At 49.1% G+C, this 16,720-nt stretch overlaps 1 protein-coding gene across 1 annotated transcript; it reads right to left on the bottom strand.

Annotated features, from left to right (window-relative positions):
• Window positions 1-332: 332 nt before the first annotated feature.
• On the bottom strand, window positions 333-11,468 carry SHH (sonic hedgehog signaling molecule). Its single transcript, XM_088056734.1, has 3 exons — window positions 10,945-11,468; window positions 6,016-6,277; window positions 333-2,507 (listed from the first exon to the last, which is right to left on the bottom strand). Exons 1-3 carry the CDS (start codon window positions 11,251-11,253, stop codon window positions 1,813-1,815), a joined length of 1,266 nt encoding a protein of 421 aa, XP_087912860.1. The 5' UTR covers window positions 11,254-11,468; the 3' UTR covers window positions 333-1,812.
• Between the last annotated feature and the right edge of the window lie 5,252 nt (window positions 11,469-16,720).

The raw sequence follows: 16,720 nt of genomic DNA, 5'->3' as shown, positions 1-16,720 counted from the left end.
GCTCTGTTCTCAGCAGCCCAAAGCCCTGTGCTGTTACTCAAAGCGGCCAGTGAAATCTGGTGGCCATCTCCTTCTTCCAGCATCAGCCATGTGAATCCCTCTAACTCACCAAAGTCAATGTCTCTCCCTCAGATTTCCATCTTCTGGGCAGCCAGATTGAAGTCCACTGAAATCCCCATGTTGCCACAAGGTGAAGACAGCTGCCTGCCTTCACATTAACATGTTTCAAAGGGAAAACTTGATTTGGCATCCTCAGAAATCAATTTTAAAAGCCATCCGCAGTCTCCAGACCAGACTGGGAAGTGGACACGGAGTCGGGGCTGGAGCTGGAAGAGAGGAGAATCTCCTGAGCAGGGATGGAGAGCCAGGGCTCTGGCAAAAGGAAACCCGTCTGCCGCTCGGTCGTGCAAATAAGTGAGGTTCTACTGTCAGTACAAGAGATTCCAGGTTATGCACAGATGTGATGGATTCGTTTCCTTAATTAAAAGTACCAAAATTAAATGTTATAAGCAACACATCTAAATAAGATAACGGGCACTCATTTAGGCTTCGTGTTTCCTAAACCAATAAGCAAAAAGGAAAAAAAAAATGGGATGCACCAGGAACTCTTAGTTATTATATACTAACCAAACTGTGCATGGCACATTTTATTTCTATAAAACTATTAAAACTATTACAAAATATTCAAAAATACATTTTAGTAAATTTACAGCAGTTATTTCTCAATTTATTAATGCAAAACATCCTTTTCCCCCCTCTGTACAAACTACCATCTCCATTGTCACAGAATTGCCGCCATGTGCGCTTTTTAAAAAATATTATTTTCTAATAAACTTTTTCTGAAGTTAAAAATAACAAAGTTTCTTACTGTTTTTGCAAATAAAAAGTTTGTGTAACAGTCTTGACTTCCATGAATGTGGCCAAATGATGTTTTTACAAAGCAAAGCATGGAAAACAATACAAGAAATGATGTTACATTTGAAACTATTTAAATTAAAATAATATATTCTCATATTTTACACTATTTCAAAAAACGAAATGTGATTCAGTTAAGTATTGATCTCTCAAAAAAATCTAATTTACAATTCTGTGTATAAAAATATAATTTACGGACCCCCATGAAGTTTGTCTTTTTTTGTGTGTGTTTGTTTGCTTGTTTTTTAGACTTGCTGAAATGAAGGAGCAATGTAATGGAGAGATGGGAAAATACAGAATTTTGCTTTCTGAAAGTCAGGACACACATGACATGTAGAAAAATAGACTCTGCGCAGTTTTACTTGGCCTCACAAAATAATTTTTCCCCTGTGAGTACAGTTCACATGATAATAAATTATCAAAGAAACTATTTAAGGCTCTTGAAGGTCCGGTTCATATCATTTAAAACATCTATTCAAAATACCAAAGAAATAAATATCCAGGAGAGGAGGAAAAACGAAAACAACCAACCAACAAACAAAACAAAAGAACAAATAAAAATATATATATTTATAAACTAAACAGAACAGAACTTCCAGGGGTCTTTGTTTCCCTTTAAGTCTACTTTGGACTGTCCTACTTAATTATTATTATTTTATTATTATTATCTTTAAGTCTTAATCCGTGCTCTCTTTTAAAAATATGTAATTTTTTTTCCTTTTTTTTTTCTTTTAGGTTTTTCTTTTTTTTTTTTCCTATTTTTTTTTCTCCTTTCTCTCTCTCTCTCTCTCTCTCTCTCTCTCTCTCTTTCTCTCTCTCTTTCTCTCTCTCTCTCTCCCTCGGTGTCTCTGTCTCTCCGTGGGAGCCTGGCGGGTGGCCGGCGTGGCGCGGGGTCCCTCAGCTGGATGACACCATCATGCCCAGCGGGTGCAGAGAGTCACTATCCAGCACCCAGCTGCCGATGCGGTAGAGGAGCCGAGAGTACCAGTGGATGCCGGGGGCCGTGGGGTCTCCCATCGGGAGAGGGCAGAGGGCGGCCAGCAGGCCCTGGAGCAGGCGGAAGGGAGCGAAGGCCCAGTGCGCCCAGCTGTGCTCCTCGATGACGGCGTAGCACGAGGCCAGCACGCGGTCGATGAGGATGGTGCCCTGGGCCGTGAGAGGGGCGTAGGCCCCCGACGCCTCTTCCCTCAGCGACACGCGGTGCACGGCCGCCGGCAGCAGCTGCCGCCCGCCCTCGCCCAGCACGAAGACCCGCTGGCCCGGCCGCACGCGGCTGGCGAACAGCGCCCGGCTGCCGGCGGCCCCCCCCTCGGACTGGTTCTGCTGGGGGGCCACGAACAGGAGGTGGGCGGCCGTGAGCAGCAGCCGGGCCCGGGGCTGCCGAGTCTCAATGACGTAGAAGATCTTGTGAGAGCCGTCCTCGCGGTCGAGGAAGGTGAGGAAGTCGCTGTAGAGCAGACGGCCTTCCGTGTCCGCCACCAACACCCTGTCTCCAGGCCTCAGGTCCTTCACCAGCTTCGTCCCGCCTTTCTCCAGGTGCACCGTGGCCGAGCCAGGGAAGCAACCCCCGGATTTGGCCGCCACCGAGTTTTCTGTGCAAGGAGAGAGGCACAGCAGGGTTAGAGGAGGCACACTGGGCTGGGGCATGGGGGTATGTGGGAATTTATAACTTCCCCAGCCTCCCCAACCCGCCAAGAAAGCGCAGGACACAGCCAGACTCCCCTCTGAAATTGCTCCACCCTCATCTAGGAACACGCCCCGTTTGCACTCAATGGGTCAAGTGAGAATTCCCTTCCTGCCAGATTTGAGCCAGTGCAAAATCTCCTCTGGGTTAGAAGTTAAAAGAGTGATTCGTTTCATAAAGGAAATGGGCCAAAATATTTCCAATGAAAAAACTGTTCCAAAACAAAATCTCTTCTGGAAGAACTTCCCATTTGGCTACTGTTTACTCTGCACTGACACCTGATGCCAGATAACCTGCAGGCTTTCAAAGCCAAGTGATTTTGCTGGCACAAAGTCTCTTCTCTAAGCAAGTGCCTGCGCTCTCGATGCTCAGGGTCCCCACACAGCTCTTACTCAAGGAGCACATCTAGGGCAGCAAACAGCTGAGAACAGGAGAAGACTTTGCTCCAGGGTGCACACAAATTTTGCCACTGCAAAGCAACAACTCAAATTTCCCAAATCCCCCTCTATCGTGCTGCACAAGCCCCCATGCTGCCTCCAGCCTCCCTGCTCAGCATGGTGGCTACTGGGGCACATCCCACCCTCGCAGCCCCCCTGCCTGGCATCTCCACCACTCTGCTTCAATCCTCTTTCAAAAAAGATAAAAACCTCTCCCTCCCCCCTAGAAGAAGGATGCTCTTCCTTTTCTCAGAGCGTGTGGTCCCTGTGCAAGGCCCAAGCAAATGCCTCCTCCACTTTCTCCAGCTCTCAGGAGTTACTCAGAGTTTAGAGAAGTTTAGAGTAGCACTGCTTTCCAGTGCTACTGAGAGCAACAATCTCAGACTTAGAGAAAGCAAAAGCAGCAATGAGACTCTGTGCAAAATCACTTTTTGGAAGCTCAGACACCAGGGGCGCAGTGGGAAAAAACATCAGCTCTGTTTCAGGCTGATCTCTGTCTTAACAAGAGGGGCTTGCAGTGTTCCTAACTGCTCTGTTTTTTAAAAAAATTGGGTAATACCCCAGAGTATGTAATGGTAGCGTCTTTGCTACAGCTGTTGGATTTCCCCATCCCTCCCTTGCCTTTCCCTGCTTTCTCACAGTTACTCCCTATACCAGTTAAGAGACCTGGTGATTTAGCTCCTAAGGATGGACAGATTTTATATTTTGCCTCTGTGGCTGTTACTGAAATTCCTATGATTTAAACAAATCCTTGCAGTGTCTCCTAATGACTTTCTCAGGAAGGACAGGAAGGATGAAAATTAGACCGTTATTGATCTGCTAATGACTTTATCACTTCTCCTTCAGAAATGAAGCAGCAAGATTCCCAAGGCCTCCCTCTTCAGGGAGGACAAGGCAACAAACAAGCTATGTGCTTTATGTAGAGGCCTCTGCTAGCAAACTACACCTTCCTACAAGCTGGTGGTAAAGGTCTGGCTAGAGCTTTGTTTGCATATTCAGGGACTTGATGAATAGATGTAGTAGTGTAGCAGCTCTACAAACATACCAGTGAATTGGCTGAGGTGTGAAAATCTGCTTCTTTGAGCAGTGCTTGTTTGGGTTCTCTAATTAAAATCCAATAAAGGATCAGCATTGTCATTCTGATTCATGTAATAAATGCAGACACTCTTGGAAGAGAGGACACTTCCATTTTTTTCCCAGCTTCTTCCCCCCCTTTTCTCCCCCTCCCTATTTGTTCAGGTGCAGAAACCCTATGTGCCAATTCACACACATACTCTCCAAAAAACCCAGGACCTTCCAAGCACTATTTGCACAGCAGAGCCACTTTTCCAAGGCACTCAAGATCTGTATTTGAATTTTAAATGTAGAAGCTTGCTCTAAATACTTGCTGTAGCGCATTATCAATGTCCCTTTTACCACCCCTGCCTCTCCCTCCTCTGTTCTGGTGACAATAATTCAGGCCTTGGGGGAACTCTTCTTTGCATTCCAGTCTCTTGGATCATACTTTTTGCAAACAGAGATCTAGATAAAGAATCTTCCTGCTGGCATTATGGGATTTAATCTTCTCATGAGATGCTCTGTCATGAAATGAGGTTTGGACAGTTTAAGATCAGGCTGAGAGAGTGGGATTCAAGCCTGCTCCCTTCAGCCTGCCTCATACAGTCACACGACCCTGCCTGACACCCTCCAAATATTGCCCCCAAGTCCTTGTGTTCGGAATCTCAATGAGCAGCTTGGGGTGGCTCCTCTCCTGTGAAACACCCCTGGGGTGGATTAGGAGGAGCTCCTGGGCTAAGGTCACCGTGCACCACAATTGGACACCTTGCGCTACAAAGCCCATCTTGGCTATTGAAAGGGGTGTTTCGGATCTCCACGCAGCTGACAGTTTTGCAGGGCCTCTTTTCGGCTAGAGAGGACTCAGGAGATGAACAAAAGCAGTAGCAGGCTCTCAGGACAAAGCCCACATGGGCCAGGAGAGGTGCTCAGCCCCTGGGGAGCTCCAGGCTGGAGTGGGGGACACAAACCCCTCCTGCAGGTGAGCACGGCAGGGCCGGGCTGGTTTCCCTGCCGTGGGGCTGCTGGGCTCGAAGCAAACAGCAATATTTAAAGAAAGCCCAATATTTTCTTTTGCAGCCAAGTGTTTCCTGACACATCCAGCAGGTTGCTGGGCTAGAGTATGCTCTTAAAAAGAGCTTTAGATATCATGCAGCTGGATGGAGGGAAGCCGTGGAGCTGGGGGCTGACACTCGTTAATAGATTTGCTCCCCCAAAAATGTGTCAAGTGTCAAGAAAAGGAACTCTGAGAGTCGGGAATTTCTTGTGAGCTGTTCCCGGATTGAGACAGCGTGTGGCGTTGTAAGCACAGGGGAGGGGAGGAAAAAAAATTACGTGTATGTGTATCCCTATTTGGGAATTTCCTAGCTGCTACCACTGAAGGAGGCTGGGGACCACGTTACTTATTTATTTTCCTGGCCGGCTCCCACTCGGAGATTAGCGCTCGCGAGTAAGGCGCGCAGCCAGCGGGGCGGCCGGAGACGGCCACGAGTGTTTGTGTTGAACATGCTCCTTGGGTAGGGAAAGCATCAGACCCCACGGGGGGAGGAGAAGGAGAAGCTGCGATGCAGCTCTCGTGGGAAGGCCGGCCAAGCAAATCACCCAAATAAAAGTGGTATGAAAAACTGCTGCAGTTGGATCGGCTTTTTTTTTGTTTGTTTTCCTTCGCTCTCACTCTTTCCTTTCCCCCACCTCTGCACCGGCGGGGTCGCTAAGAGGCGGGGGGAAGGCCGGCTGAGCCCTCGGGCCTCTGCTCTCATCCCCGCGGGAGCCCCGGCGGGGCAGGCCGGGTGATGGGGACCCTGCGGGGACGAAGGGAGGGAGCCCGGCGGCAGAGACAGGGCACAGAAGGCTCTAGGGCGCTGAGTTGCGGCCCGGGGCTGCCTCCCCACCTCGACACGTCCCTGGGCAGGCTGCCCGCCTTACCTGCTTTGACGGAGCAGTGGATGTGCGCCTTGGATTCGTAGTAGACCCAGTCGAAGCCAGCCTCGACGGCCAGGCGGGCCAGCATGCCGTACTTGCTGCGGTCCCGGTCCGAGGTGGTGATGTCCACGGCGCGGCCCTCGTAGTGCAGGGACTCCTCGGAGTGGTGGCCGTCCTCGTCCCAGCCCTCGGTTACCCGCAGCTTTACCCCGGGCCACTGGTTCATCACCGAGATCGCCAGAGCGTTCAGCTTGTCCTTGCAGCGCTATGGGGAAAAGGGCAGACAGGGAAGGGTTATTGTGGGGGTGCTGCAGACAGGGGGAACACCTTCCCTGCGCTATCTGTGCCCCCTTGGGCCGCATCCTGCTCTCCCTCTCCAGCCAAAGCGGCGGCATTCCTGCCCTCCCCTCCAAACGCGCCCCGGGATGGGCTCAGCCAGGGCTGAGCATCTTCTCCTCCGCTGCCAGGGAGGGACGGGGAGGCAGGTGAGGAGGAGAATGAAACCTGGGGACACGGGATGAACAGAGGATGAAACACCGCGAGGACCCACAGAGACGGACCTTTCCCCTCCCCTGGCACCTGCTGCGGGGACAGGGGGACCCCCCTCCGCCGCACCTCTGGTGCTGGGGTGTGAGCGTGGCTATCCAAAGCCACCTGCACGGAGCAAATTCCTGCCACTAAGTGCCCTGTCCCTTCCCGAGAGCAAAGTTTCTGCCCAGAACAAACACTCGCCATATATCTCGGAGTCACGGATTCCCCCCCCGGAATGTCTCTGCGGGTCTTTTCAGCTTAATTCTGTGTTGAAAAGGGTATCAATACATGTTAACAGCCTTTATGTGCTGAAGGGAGGGGTGTTTTTTTTCTTCTCTCCCTTCGCCCATCACTCATTAGAGCCCTCAAAGCTGCATGGGCTGGGAGCATTCACTCTGCTTCAAGCATACATCGGCGCTCGCCTACAAAGCCGAGAAAATCCATACAATAATATAGCTCTTAGTGGGAAGATGAAAAGCAAGGGAGGGCCAAGGAGGGAAATTAAGCGGAGCAGGGATGCTATGCAAGCTAGGACCCCCTTTGTGTGGAGTAAAACCCTTCCAACTCCGTGGAGAAAGTACTGCAGGGTTTTTCATTTACCCTTCAGAGCCACCAGCCTTCCCTGGGCTGAACTAGGCCCAGCCAGCACCGAGAGCACGTAGGGACCGAGTAATGAGTGGCACAGGAAGGGATGAGGAAAAGAGATGAGCTGAAACCCTGAAAGTTTTGGGGAGATTCCCATCTTAGCCAGGCAGGGAATAGACACAGTGGCAATGGGGGGAAAGGACTCTCAGCCCGCAGAAACAGGAAATCAGCACCGAAAGCATTGAAAAGCTCTTGACTAAAGGTACAGAGTTAGCAACACACACGTTGCCAGCTTTCTTACTCCTTTTTGAGAGGAAAACAACTCATGGCTATACCCGATGCTGTTTTTTTGATGCAAATACCGATGTGGCTGCAAGCCACGGTGGGATGCAGTAAGCTGCTCTTCCCACACTTTTGCTGGCCTGACTTGTGTGCTTGGCCTTCTGCAGGACCATTCTCCCCAGTGTGCTCCCAGCACAGGCAGTAACAGACCACAAAGTCCCCCTTTCACAGCTCCCAGGAAAGCAAAGCCCCTCCATTACTCCGACGACGCTACTTTTAGGGACATGACAAGGTTGCTTAGTAAGGAAGTTCCCATGTGTTCACCAACAGCCATAAAAGTGATTCCAGCAACACAGAGGCACCCGAGAGATATAAAACACAGTCGTGAGCTCACTTTGGACTCTCTGGCCTACCGTTTTATGGAGAGAGACTGGTGTTTGGGTTTCGGCACCATTCCCGGCAGCAAAGTGCAGCAGCACAAGGAAGTTGAGTTTGATTTATTTTGTTTTTTTCCTCTCTCCCTCTCACACCTGAGTGGATAGATATGCTCCCTCACCGATTTACAGGGGAAAGGGGGAGAAGAATCAAAAGTCTCAGCTGCTGATAAGGCGACAGCACTGCACGACGCTGCGATGTCTTGCCCCGCACGGGAGGAGCGGGCGCGGGCAGGGACGCGCTCCGAGGGGCTCTGGCCGCTCCGGCCCTGCCAGCACCACTTCCCGGCTCCAGAAGAAATAAAGGAGAAACGGCCTCCTAAAAGGACTTTTCTCCCTTTTATACTGCCTGAGCTGGATTGTCAGAGTCAAAAGCCGTGAAGCCCAGACTATTTATTAATTCATCGGGTCGTGTGCCACAAATCAAGCCCAATTCTGTTCAGCCACCGTGAAGCTCAGCAGGGCTGCCTCCACTAACGCTTTGTGTGGAGGCAAAGTTGTTCAACAAGCCCTCTCCTGCCAGCTCCTAATCTCTTCACAAATGAATTGCTTGAAGGAAACACTTAACAGGTACCTGTCAGTGTAAACAACCTGGTGGGCTTCCTAAATGCCAAGTTGATCTCTAAATTCCTCACATCACGCACCGGTTGTGTGCCTGCATTACACGAGATTGCTATTTTATTTCATACAAATTCCAGCTTTATCATACTGACCTGGCCTCCTTATCTCTCTCCCGAATCCAGCCAATGGCCGGGGTGGTGGGGAGGATAGGGAGGAAGGGGAGAGCCCTTAGCAAACTGCTGGTGTCACCTGTAAAGTTGAGAACCTGACTTACCTACCTCTGTTTGCGTTACCCCCCCACCCCTCCTGGAGTTAATATTAACTAGCGGCTAATGCATTCGGCAACCACTCTGCAAGTTTAACGATTCTGTCTATGAAAGATCTCTCCATGGTTGAAGGACTCCCGAAGCCGGCGTTTAAAGGCTGGGATTTAACGAGAGGTTGCTGGCCGAGGGAGACAGGGAAGGAGAGGAAAGCGAGGCAGGGAGGCCAGCGGCAGGACCGCACCCCGGGTCGCCGAGGACCCGGCCGTGCCCGGGGAACGGAGAGCAAGGGCAACCAGTCCGCTCCGCTTCCCCGCTTGCTGCCTGGCCCAGGGGTGCCGGAGCTCCGCTCGCTCCCCGACCTCGCCCCCCACCTCGCTCCCCTCTCTGCCGCCGGGTTCCCGGCCCCGCGGCCTCCGCGGCCCCGCCGCTCTCAGCCCACCTCTCCCCTTTGTGTCTAAGGCACGGGAACAAGCACTGAAGGAGGAGGGGGGGAAGTATTTGTTTTCGTTTCGTTCGTCTGAGGGAAGTTGACAGAAGGTCAGGAGTTCAGACGCTGCCAGCTAATGCAGCGGGAGCGGCCAGCCGCGTAGCCGGCGCTGCGTGCCCCGGGAGAGCCGCGGGGCCGGGGTCAGCCCGCAGCCCACCGCTCCCGACCGTGCCCCGGCTCCCCCCGCTCCCGCCGCCCCGCTCCGCTCCGCTCCGCCGCGCACACGCACCGGCGCAGCCGCGCAGGGAGGGATGCGCCGAGCCCCGGCGGGAGCCCGTCTCCCGCGGGGCCGCCGCCGCCGCCGGGCTGCGGAGGGAAGGGTGAAACCCGAGCCGCCGCGATCGATACGCGAGGGGAGTAAGTGGAGCTGAAAATGCGAGAGATGCGGCTCCGGAGGCAGCGGGGGCGGAGGACCGCGGGTGCGCGGAGGGGCGCGGGCCGCGCCCGAGCGGGGACCGGCACCCGCCCCGCTCCTCTCCGCACCCCTGCGCGGGGCGGCGGCGGCGGCAGGCGGAGGCGCCACCGCGCTCCGAGGAGCGGTGCGATTTAAGGTGGTCGGGAGGAGATGGTGGCGGCCGCCGTTCCCTCGCCCCGGGAGACCCGGCAACGTGCGGAAAATCAGGCCGAGGAACGGGGAGAGTTTGGGAAATTCCACCCCCCACCCCCCTTCCCCGCGTCCACTCCCCGCCTAGTCCTTCCAGGCGAGTCCTGCTCTAGCACTGAAGGTGGGGCTTAAATGTATTAATATTAAAAAAGCGCTGTTGACCTATATTTGGAGGAAACCCATTTCCAGTGTCTAGATTGCATGTAGTTTCTGAAACTCCAGGATTGGCAGAGCAATTGACTTCACCGAGCTCTCTGTTGAGCATGAATTATAATTACGAGGTGACTCTCGGAGCGGTTCTCTCTCTCTCTTTCTCTCACCTTTATCTTTTATTTTCTTTCTTTCTTTCTTTTCTTAAAATGGTTCCGCAATACGATTCCACCCGAAATCCAATATTTACCCAGTAGTAAACCTTGTGCCATCAGATTTTTTAAAACAGAAGGTGATGCAATGCCGATAAGTTGCAAGTCCCTCCCCTATGGAAGTACCAGAGCATTGGCGGCGAGCATCCTTAAAGAAATATCAATATATTTACGCTCTGATGGGCACAATTGCAAATGATGGTATTGCAATACGAGCTATATAATACGGAATCAGATGAGGAATGGTCGATCCGGCTTCAGCTGCCTTTTGTGAGTGCAAGACTGCATGCCTACTAAATTTAGAATATGCTCGCGACGAGAACAATAATAATAATGAAGGTTAAAATGAAATGAAAAGGAAAAAAAGAGAAATTAAATAAAATATATATATGAAAAATAAAGTCAGCAGGCGCAGCAACCGCGGACTACGTTTGTAATAATGAGTGGGTGGCCTGGCGGTCACTATACACTTGGGGTCCTCTGAGCTGTATGCAATTCGTTTGATCAAAGTGCATCCTTGGGGACGAATGCAAACAGCAATCTCTAACCAAGTTACAGGGAACGCCATGGCACGGTAATGACTGTAAGTATCACACAGATTCCCCCACCAAATATCTAAATAGCTGCAGCTCCAGCCCCTGCTAACTTGGCTGGATAGATGGTATTTACATTCAATGGGGAAACTAGTCGAGTTTGGAGGGGCGGGGGGAGGAGGGGGAGAGGGAAAGGGGGGGCTTTCAAAAATACTAAGACAGATGCGTCCTTTAGGATTGCTCAGAGAGGTTAACAAACACAAATACAGGTATCTCTGTGGCTCTACCTGAGTCATCAGTCTGTCAGCTCCCGTGTTCTCTTCATCCTTAAAAATAATGTCAGGGTTGTAATTTGGGGTTAGTTCTTTAAATCTCTCGGAGTTTCTTGTGATCTTCCCTTCATATCTTCCACTGGCCCCTAGGGTCTTCTCTGCCACATTGGGAATAAACTGCTTATAGGCTAAAGGGGTCAGCTTTTTGGGGTGTCTCCTTTTTCCAATGCCCCTGCCTGGTCCACAAGTCAGCCCAGAGGAGACTAAAAGAGCGCAGATGAAGCCCACCAAGAGAATTCTTGTCAACAGCAGCATTTCGTCCATTGAATCCAATTACTTCAAAGCTCTCTGTGCCTATCCCTGGCTGTCTCTCTAGAGCTCTCTCTCCTCCTATGTCCTTGTCTGCTTTCTGAATCGTATACTATCCACCGATCCCTAGCAAGACAGGTGCTGGAATGGCAGGCTTTAGGTCGCTGATAACGGAACACATCGGAGTTTGGTCGGGAGACAGCAATCGAGAGACAAAAAAAGGGTCTGATTTTAATGGTAGCAAAGCAAGACGCTTGTGAGAGGAGTCTGCCTTTAGTTCTATATTATAGCTGCCAGGGCCGAGAGCTGATTGGCCAAGGCGAGACAAGCTTGTCTTCTGATGTTTTAACCCTCAAAAAGGCAACAAATTCTTGAAAGATTTTTTTTTTCCTTTTACCTGAAGGGCTTAGAGCCGAGAGGGGTGGAGATCGCTCTTTCTTGGGATAACATCAATTACACGCTTTTTTTTTCTTGCTTTTTTTTTCTTTTTTCTTTCTTTTTTTTTTTTTTTTCCTTCTTCTTATTTTTTTCTCCCCAAAACTTTCTTGGCAGAATGGTACATTTGTCAGCAAGAGGAACAGATGCTTCTCTGAAAGAGGGGAAAAAATTAAGATTAGCAGGCTGCTTCAGTGCAAGTCAAGTTTCTAAGGGCAGTGTGGTTAAATAAAATGCCGAATTATCGGGGAGCCGTGCAAATGGGAACATACTTAGGTAATACTAATGCCCCGGGGGGGGAATAATGCCATTTCACAGCGCACCCACCTAAATGGCTTTGTAACAGGTTTCTTGCCCCTGAAAAGGGAGATTGCTCTCCCTCCCAAAGACATACATTTTTAAACACACTCGCCTTTTAGCTGATAAATGACCACTTTAATAGCAGGAACAGGTCTGATGCGAAGCGGCAGTTAAATGAAGTTAGTGTGTCTGACTTGTGTATCACACAACTGCAATGTGGCACTATTTTTTTTTTTTTTTTTTTTAATAAAATCGGGACTATCACCCAGTTTAAAATAACGTTGTATCTTCGGAAGTGCATGAATAGTCAACTGATTAAAAATAGATGGTCTCCTGTGCACGCTGGGGATATATTCTTTGTTTCTTTGGTCAAAGTCGGAGAGGAGCGTTTCAGATTCTTACACCTCCTTGTGGGGTGTCATTAAGTTTTTAAGAAAAGCATAGTGTTGAAAGCATCCGCAAACACAATTAACAGAGATCGATCCAAGCAAAGTGAATGGAAAGGGGATAAGTTTAATGTTAAATTAATTGTTATCTCATGCAGCGTGGCAAGTGATGTCTTTATCCCAATCTCCAAAAGCTACTAATCAGACAAAGGTGTTGAGAGACGAGCAAAATTGCAGAGATGAGGCTGATAGAGCAGGTTAGACAGAACAGCAGAGTCCCATATGAACAAACACTTCTTTGCCTGCAAAGTGCTCATTTGCTTTTGCTCCTAAGAAAATACAATTTGTCCTAGGATCTAGAAACTTTCAGGAGTTTTTCAGGAGTTCTTAAAAATTCCAGGATGGTGTGCTGAGGTAATTTAAAGTCCACTTTCTCAGAAAAACAAAACACATCCGAAAAATGAACTTTATTTAAGTTGTGGGAAAAAGAAAAAGAAAAAGAAAAAAGAAAAAGAAAAAAGAAAAAAAAGAAATAAAAAGAGCTCTTTGGGGTGAACAACTATATGGGAGTTTTCCGGTCTGTGACACTGAGCTGAGTAGTAATCAATTTAAACCTTGAAAATTAATTTTAAAACCAGTTTTTAAGTGGTAAAAAAGTTGTCTATCCATAAACTGCAACAAGCAGGTCAGCACGGACTTTTCAAGGGACCAAGCGGTCTCTACAGGTAAACTTTAGAAAAGAGCCGAAAGAAGTGGTCCGATGTGGTCTCATGCCGACTCTAACTGGTGCTCTTTCATCTTTTTTTAGCCTATGCTTTTCTTCTGCTATTTATGTTTCTTTGTGGAGTTTCAGCGAGTCATTGATTTCTCTTTCCGACCTTCAAATTGAGGAGTTTTGACTTGGAAATGGGTAAAAAGTTAAAAAGGCAGCAGCTTGGCTCCTAGGTTGTTATCAGCCAACTTAGTTGCAGAAACAAGTTGTATAACAGCTAAATACCTGCTTCATGCTATTAAAAAACAAACTTAAGTTTTATCTCCCCGTCTGCGTGCATGCGAGAAGACAGATACAAGGAATATATAATTTATACAAAAGAGGGTATGTTCTTTTGATGTGGTTGCTTAAACAGCATGACTTGATATAACAGTTGATTAAACAGCGCCAAGGAATAAAAGCTATTCTTAATGGTGTGGAATACTGCAAAACTTTTATCACCCCTCTTACCTTGTCCCCCTCCCCATGGAAAGAAGATCGATATCCCAGGCACTAGATGGGTGGACATCGCAGTGAAGAAGTCTAGAGAATAAGGACAAACTCCCTCATTATCAGATTGCCATATGTACAAAGCAGTCACCCAAAGATTAACAGGGAAGGAAACGCAAAGAAGGAATTAATTAAATGCAAGTAATAAATGCGCGGGGGGGTGGGGAAGGGAGAAATCAAGAAAAGTTGTAACTGTGGGAAGCTCGAAATCCCCCTCCTATCAAATTAGATGTGAAAGAAAGCAGAGCTGGGGGAGCGGGGAGGCTCTGCTCAGCCTCAGCGCAGGCTGGAGTGGCGGCGGCCCCGCCGGGAGCCGGGCGGGGGGAGCCGGGGGGTGCCGGGGGACCCCGGGGGAAGCCGGAGGAACCGGGCCGGCGCTCCCGCCCGCCCCGCCGAGCCTCCGGGATGCGCCCTGCCTCTCCTCCCCACCAGGAGCTCTTCTTCTCCCTTTCAAATTATTATTTAAATGCCACAGCTTCTGGGAAAACCGCAGCCCCGAGCCCCCCGCTCCTCACTCGCAGCGGCTCGGGGGGCGGGGGTCCTGCCCGGCCTCTGTCCCGCCGGGCCCGGCCCCGAGCCGAGCCCTGCCCGCCCCACAGCTCAGCCACAGCAAACACCCCAAAGCTGCGGCAGCCCCCGGCCGACACCGACCCCTTCTCTGGAGGCTCCAGGGCCCGCAGCCGCTGCTGTGCCCACGGCCCCCGGGGTCCCTCAGGGCTGCCCGGCGTGAGGGTGCCGGGGAGGCCCCTCAGGGGCGCCGCCTCGCTCACTGCCCTGCCCGCAGCGCCAGGTCCATCGTGGAGCTGCCTCCAGGCTCCTCATCAGCCCCCCGAGCCCTGTGGAGTGCTGGGGCCCCCGGCTCATCCAGCCCCCCCCAGTGCCACGAGCTGCTGAGCCCAGTGCTGCTGCAGGTCCCCAGCACAGCCCCAGCGCTCCTCGCTGGCACCCAGGCTCTGCCAGGGGCTGTGCCGAGCCCGCCGCAAGCTCCGCTGTGCTGCCATGGATGGGGCCATCGGGCAGCGCTCCCAGGCCATCCCCACCCAGCCTGGGCTGCAGAGGGGCACTGATGGATGCACCCGACCCCCAGCCAAGCTCTTGGAGGATCAGACATTATTTATCTTCTTTTTTATGAAATCTGTATTTGCTGATGGCTGTGTGCTCTGCATAGAGCCAAGGAAAGGTTCAGACTGCACAAGAGAGGTTGCTCATTGGCCATTTGAAGTTTCCAGATTTCCCTTGCGCTGATATATTTTGGTTGATGAATCTCAAAACACAGAAAACTACACATGCAAATGCTGTATGACTTTTAAATGGATCTTAACTATTTTGCATCCTTTATAGCAAACATTTGTCCTTATGCTTAATACACAATTTTTAAAATAAATTATCCATCTTTGGGGCATGGAAGCTTCATTCTTGTAGCCTCTTTGCACCTGTGCAGCTTCCCAAGAAATTAAGAAATTTTGGATCACAGCAATCACTGCCAGAGAAGTAGATCATGAATAAATTCAGTGAAAACAGAGGTTATACCAGAGTAAAACTGGTGTAAATGGAAGGAGACTCAGGCAGGATTTTCACCTGAAGTTTTGTTTGATTCTTTTATATACCCCATCCTCCTTCATGGCAGTGTTAAACCATTTTCTTCAAAGGAATTGATGCACCTCCCTGTTGCCCATCTTCATGGTATTGCAATACCTATACTGAAAATCAACTTAGACATTTCAGTTCAAAATTACTGGCTAGCCGGCAGCTATATCTTTATAATGGCAAGCAGAACAAGTCTTGTTCTTTGGAATTCTCTTCCAAAAAGCCCAAAACTCTGGCACCAACAAGAAAAATTAAGCTCATAGTTTTCCATGCATTTTGGTTTGACAGCAAAATTCAGGGAGCCATGCAGCTGAAACCTGGTGTTGCTTTGCTGTGCCCTTAGTCTGGCATTAGTCTGTGAGCATTTCTGCTACAGGAAAAAACATTTTGTGAGTATGGAGAAGTAGAAAATATTTGCTTTCCAGAATATCTGTGCATTGATTTTTCAGTTTTCATATCCATTTGCTAGTCGATTAATGCTAATCATTGGCTTGGATATGGTCAATAGAGCCTTTCATCATACATGCAAAAATTTTTGTAGGCAGAATGATTCATAAGACATTGTTATCTAAATTTTGTTGTGTATTTGCTGTTGAACTTTAAAACTTTAAAGCAGAATTTCCCACAGGTTTCCTTATATCTTCAGGAGGGCAATATGCAGTGTCTGATTATACGTTTATAGAAAAACCCTTACATATCTCCTTTAGGTCTTTTAATTTCTCCTTGAATAACCCAACTATTTCTCATTCCAAAAGTCCCAGGTGGGAGTGAGTATAATTTTTTTTCCTTCCTGGATTGTGATCCACATCCCTTTTGCAGTTACTTCCTTCTGGTCATGAATGGGGAAAATCCCAGCCGAGGTGTTTCTGTCCACGGGGACGGTGGGAGGGAATCAGCCACTAGGGGAGCTCGAAATTGGGAGTAACCTCTGAGCACCTTCCTCACAGCTTACACAGCTTTTCTGCAGTAGAAATTTGAAAGCAGGTGTTCAGTTTAAAAAAAAAAAAAGTTTTAGAGCTTTCTTTTTAATTTTTTTAATAAGTTTTATAGACAAATATCAAAAAAAATTATTTTCTTTTTGCTCTGTACATTGAATTGTGAAGTGAGAAATAGCCACAACACGTATTTCCTTAGTTTCTGATTCATAAAATGGGGAGATATTGAAATGTAGCTGCTTAAGCAGCAGCCATGAGTACAAGAATATGTAATGTTTCGTCCCAGTTGTAAAGCTGACTTGCTTTCCTGGTCATTGGCAGGTGACTTAGATTCAAAGCTGGCATCACATAAACATTCCTAAGAATAAACCTTCAAAAGAAAGCGTATCTTTCTGTTGTTGTCATTGTTTCAAAAATTGTTGACTGGATTATTAATTGTTAGTATGTTAATTTGGGTTTTGGTTGTTTATCTAAGGAAATTATCTGGGCAACAGAGTCAATGATCATTAGAGGTTGTGGGTGTATGAAGAGCCAAAATAGATCTTTTTCACCATGCAGATCAATACCAGCAGGTTCTT

This window comes from Pseudopodoces humilis, chromosome 1, assembly GCF_049639895.1.
Source record: "Pseudopodoces humilis isolate 2021_Gansu_Grassland_sample_001 chromosome 1, ASM4963989v1, whole genome shotgun sequence".
Lineage (NCBI taxonomy): Eukaryota > Metazoa > Chordata > Aves > Passeriformes > Paridae > Pseudopodoces > Pseudopodoces humilis.
Note: the sequence above shows the minus strand (reverse complement) of the source record. Positions and strands in the feature narration are given on the sequence as shown.

Bases quoted from the DNA above. Each gene is read 5' to 3' on its own strand.
- SHH (XM_088056734.1), bottom strand. From the start codon at position 11,253: ATGGACGAAATGCTGCTGTTGACAAGAATTCTCTTGGTGGGCTTCATC. The intron at 6,278-10,944 runs GTAGAGCCACAG...TTTTCCCCATAG, and splicing joins CTGACAGACTGATGACTCAG to CGCTGCAAGGACAAGCTGAA. The intron at 2,508-6,015 runs GTAAGGCGGGCA...CTCCTTGCACAG, and splicing joins CCACTGCTCCGTCAAAGCAG to AAAACTCGGTGGCGGCCAAA.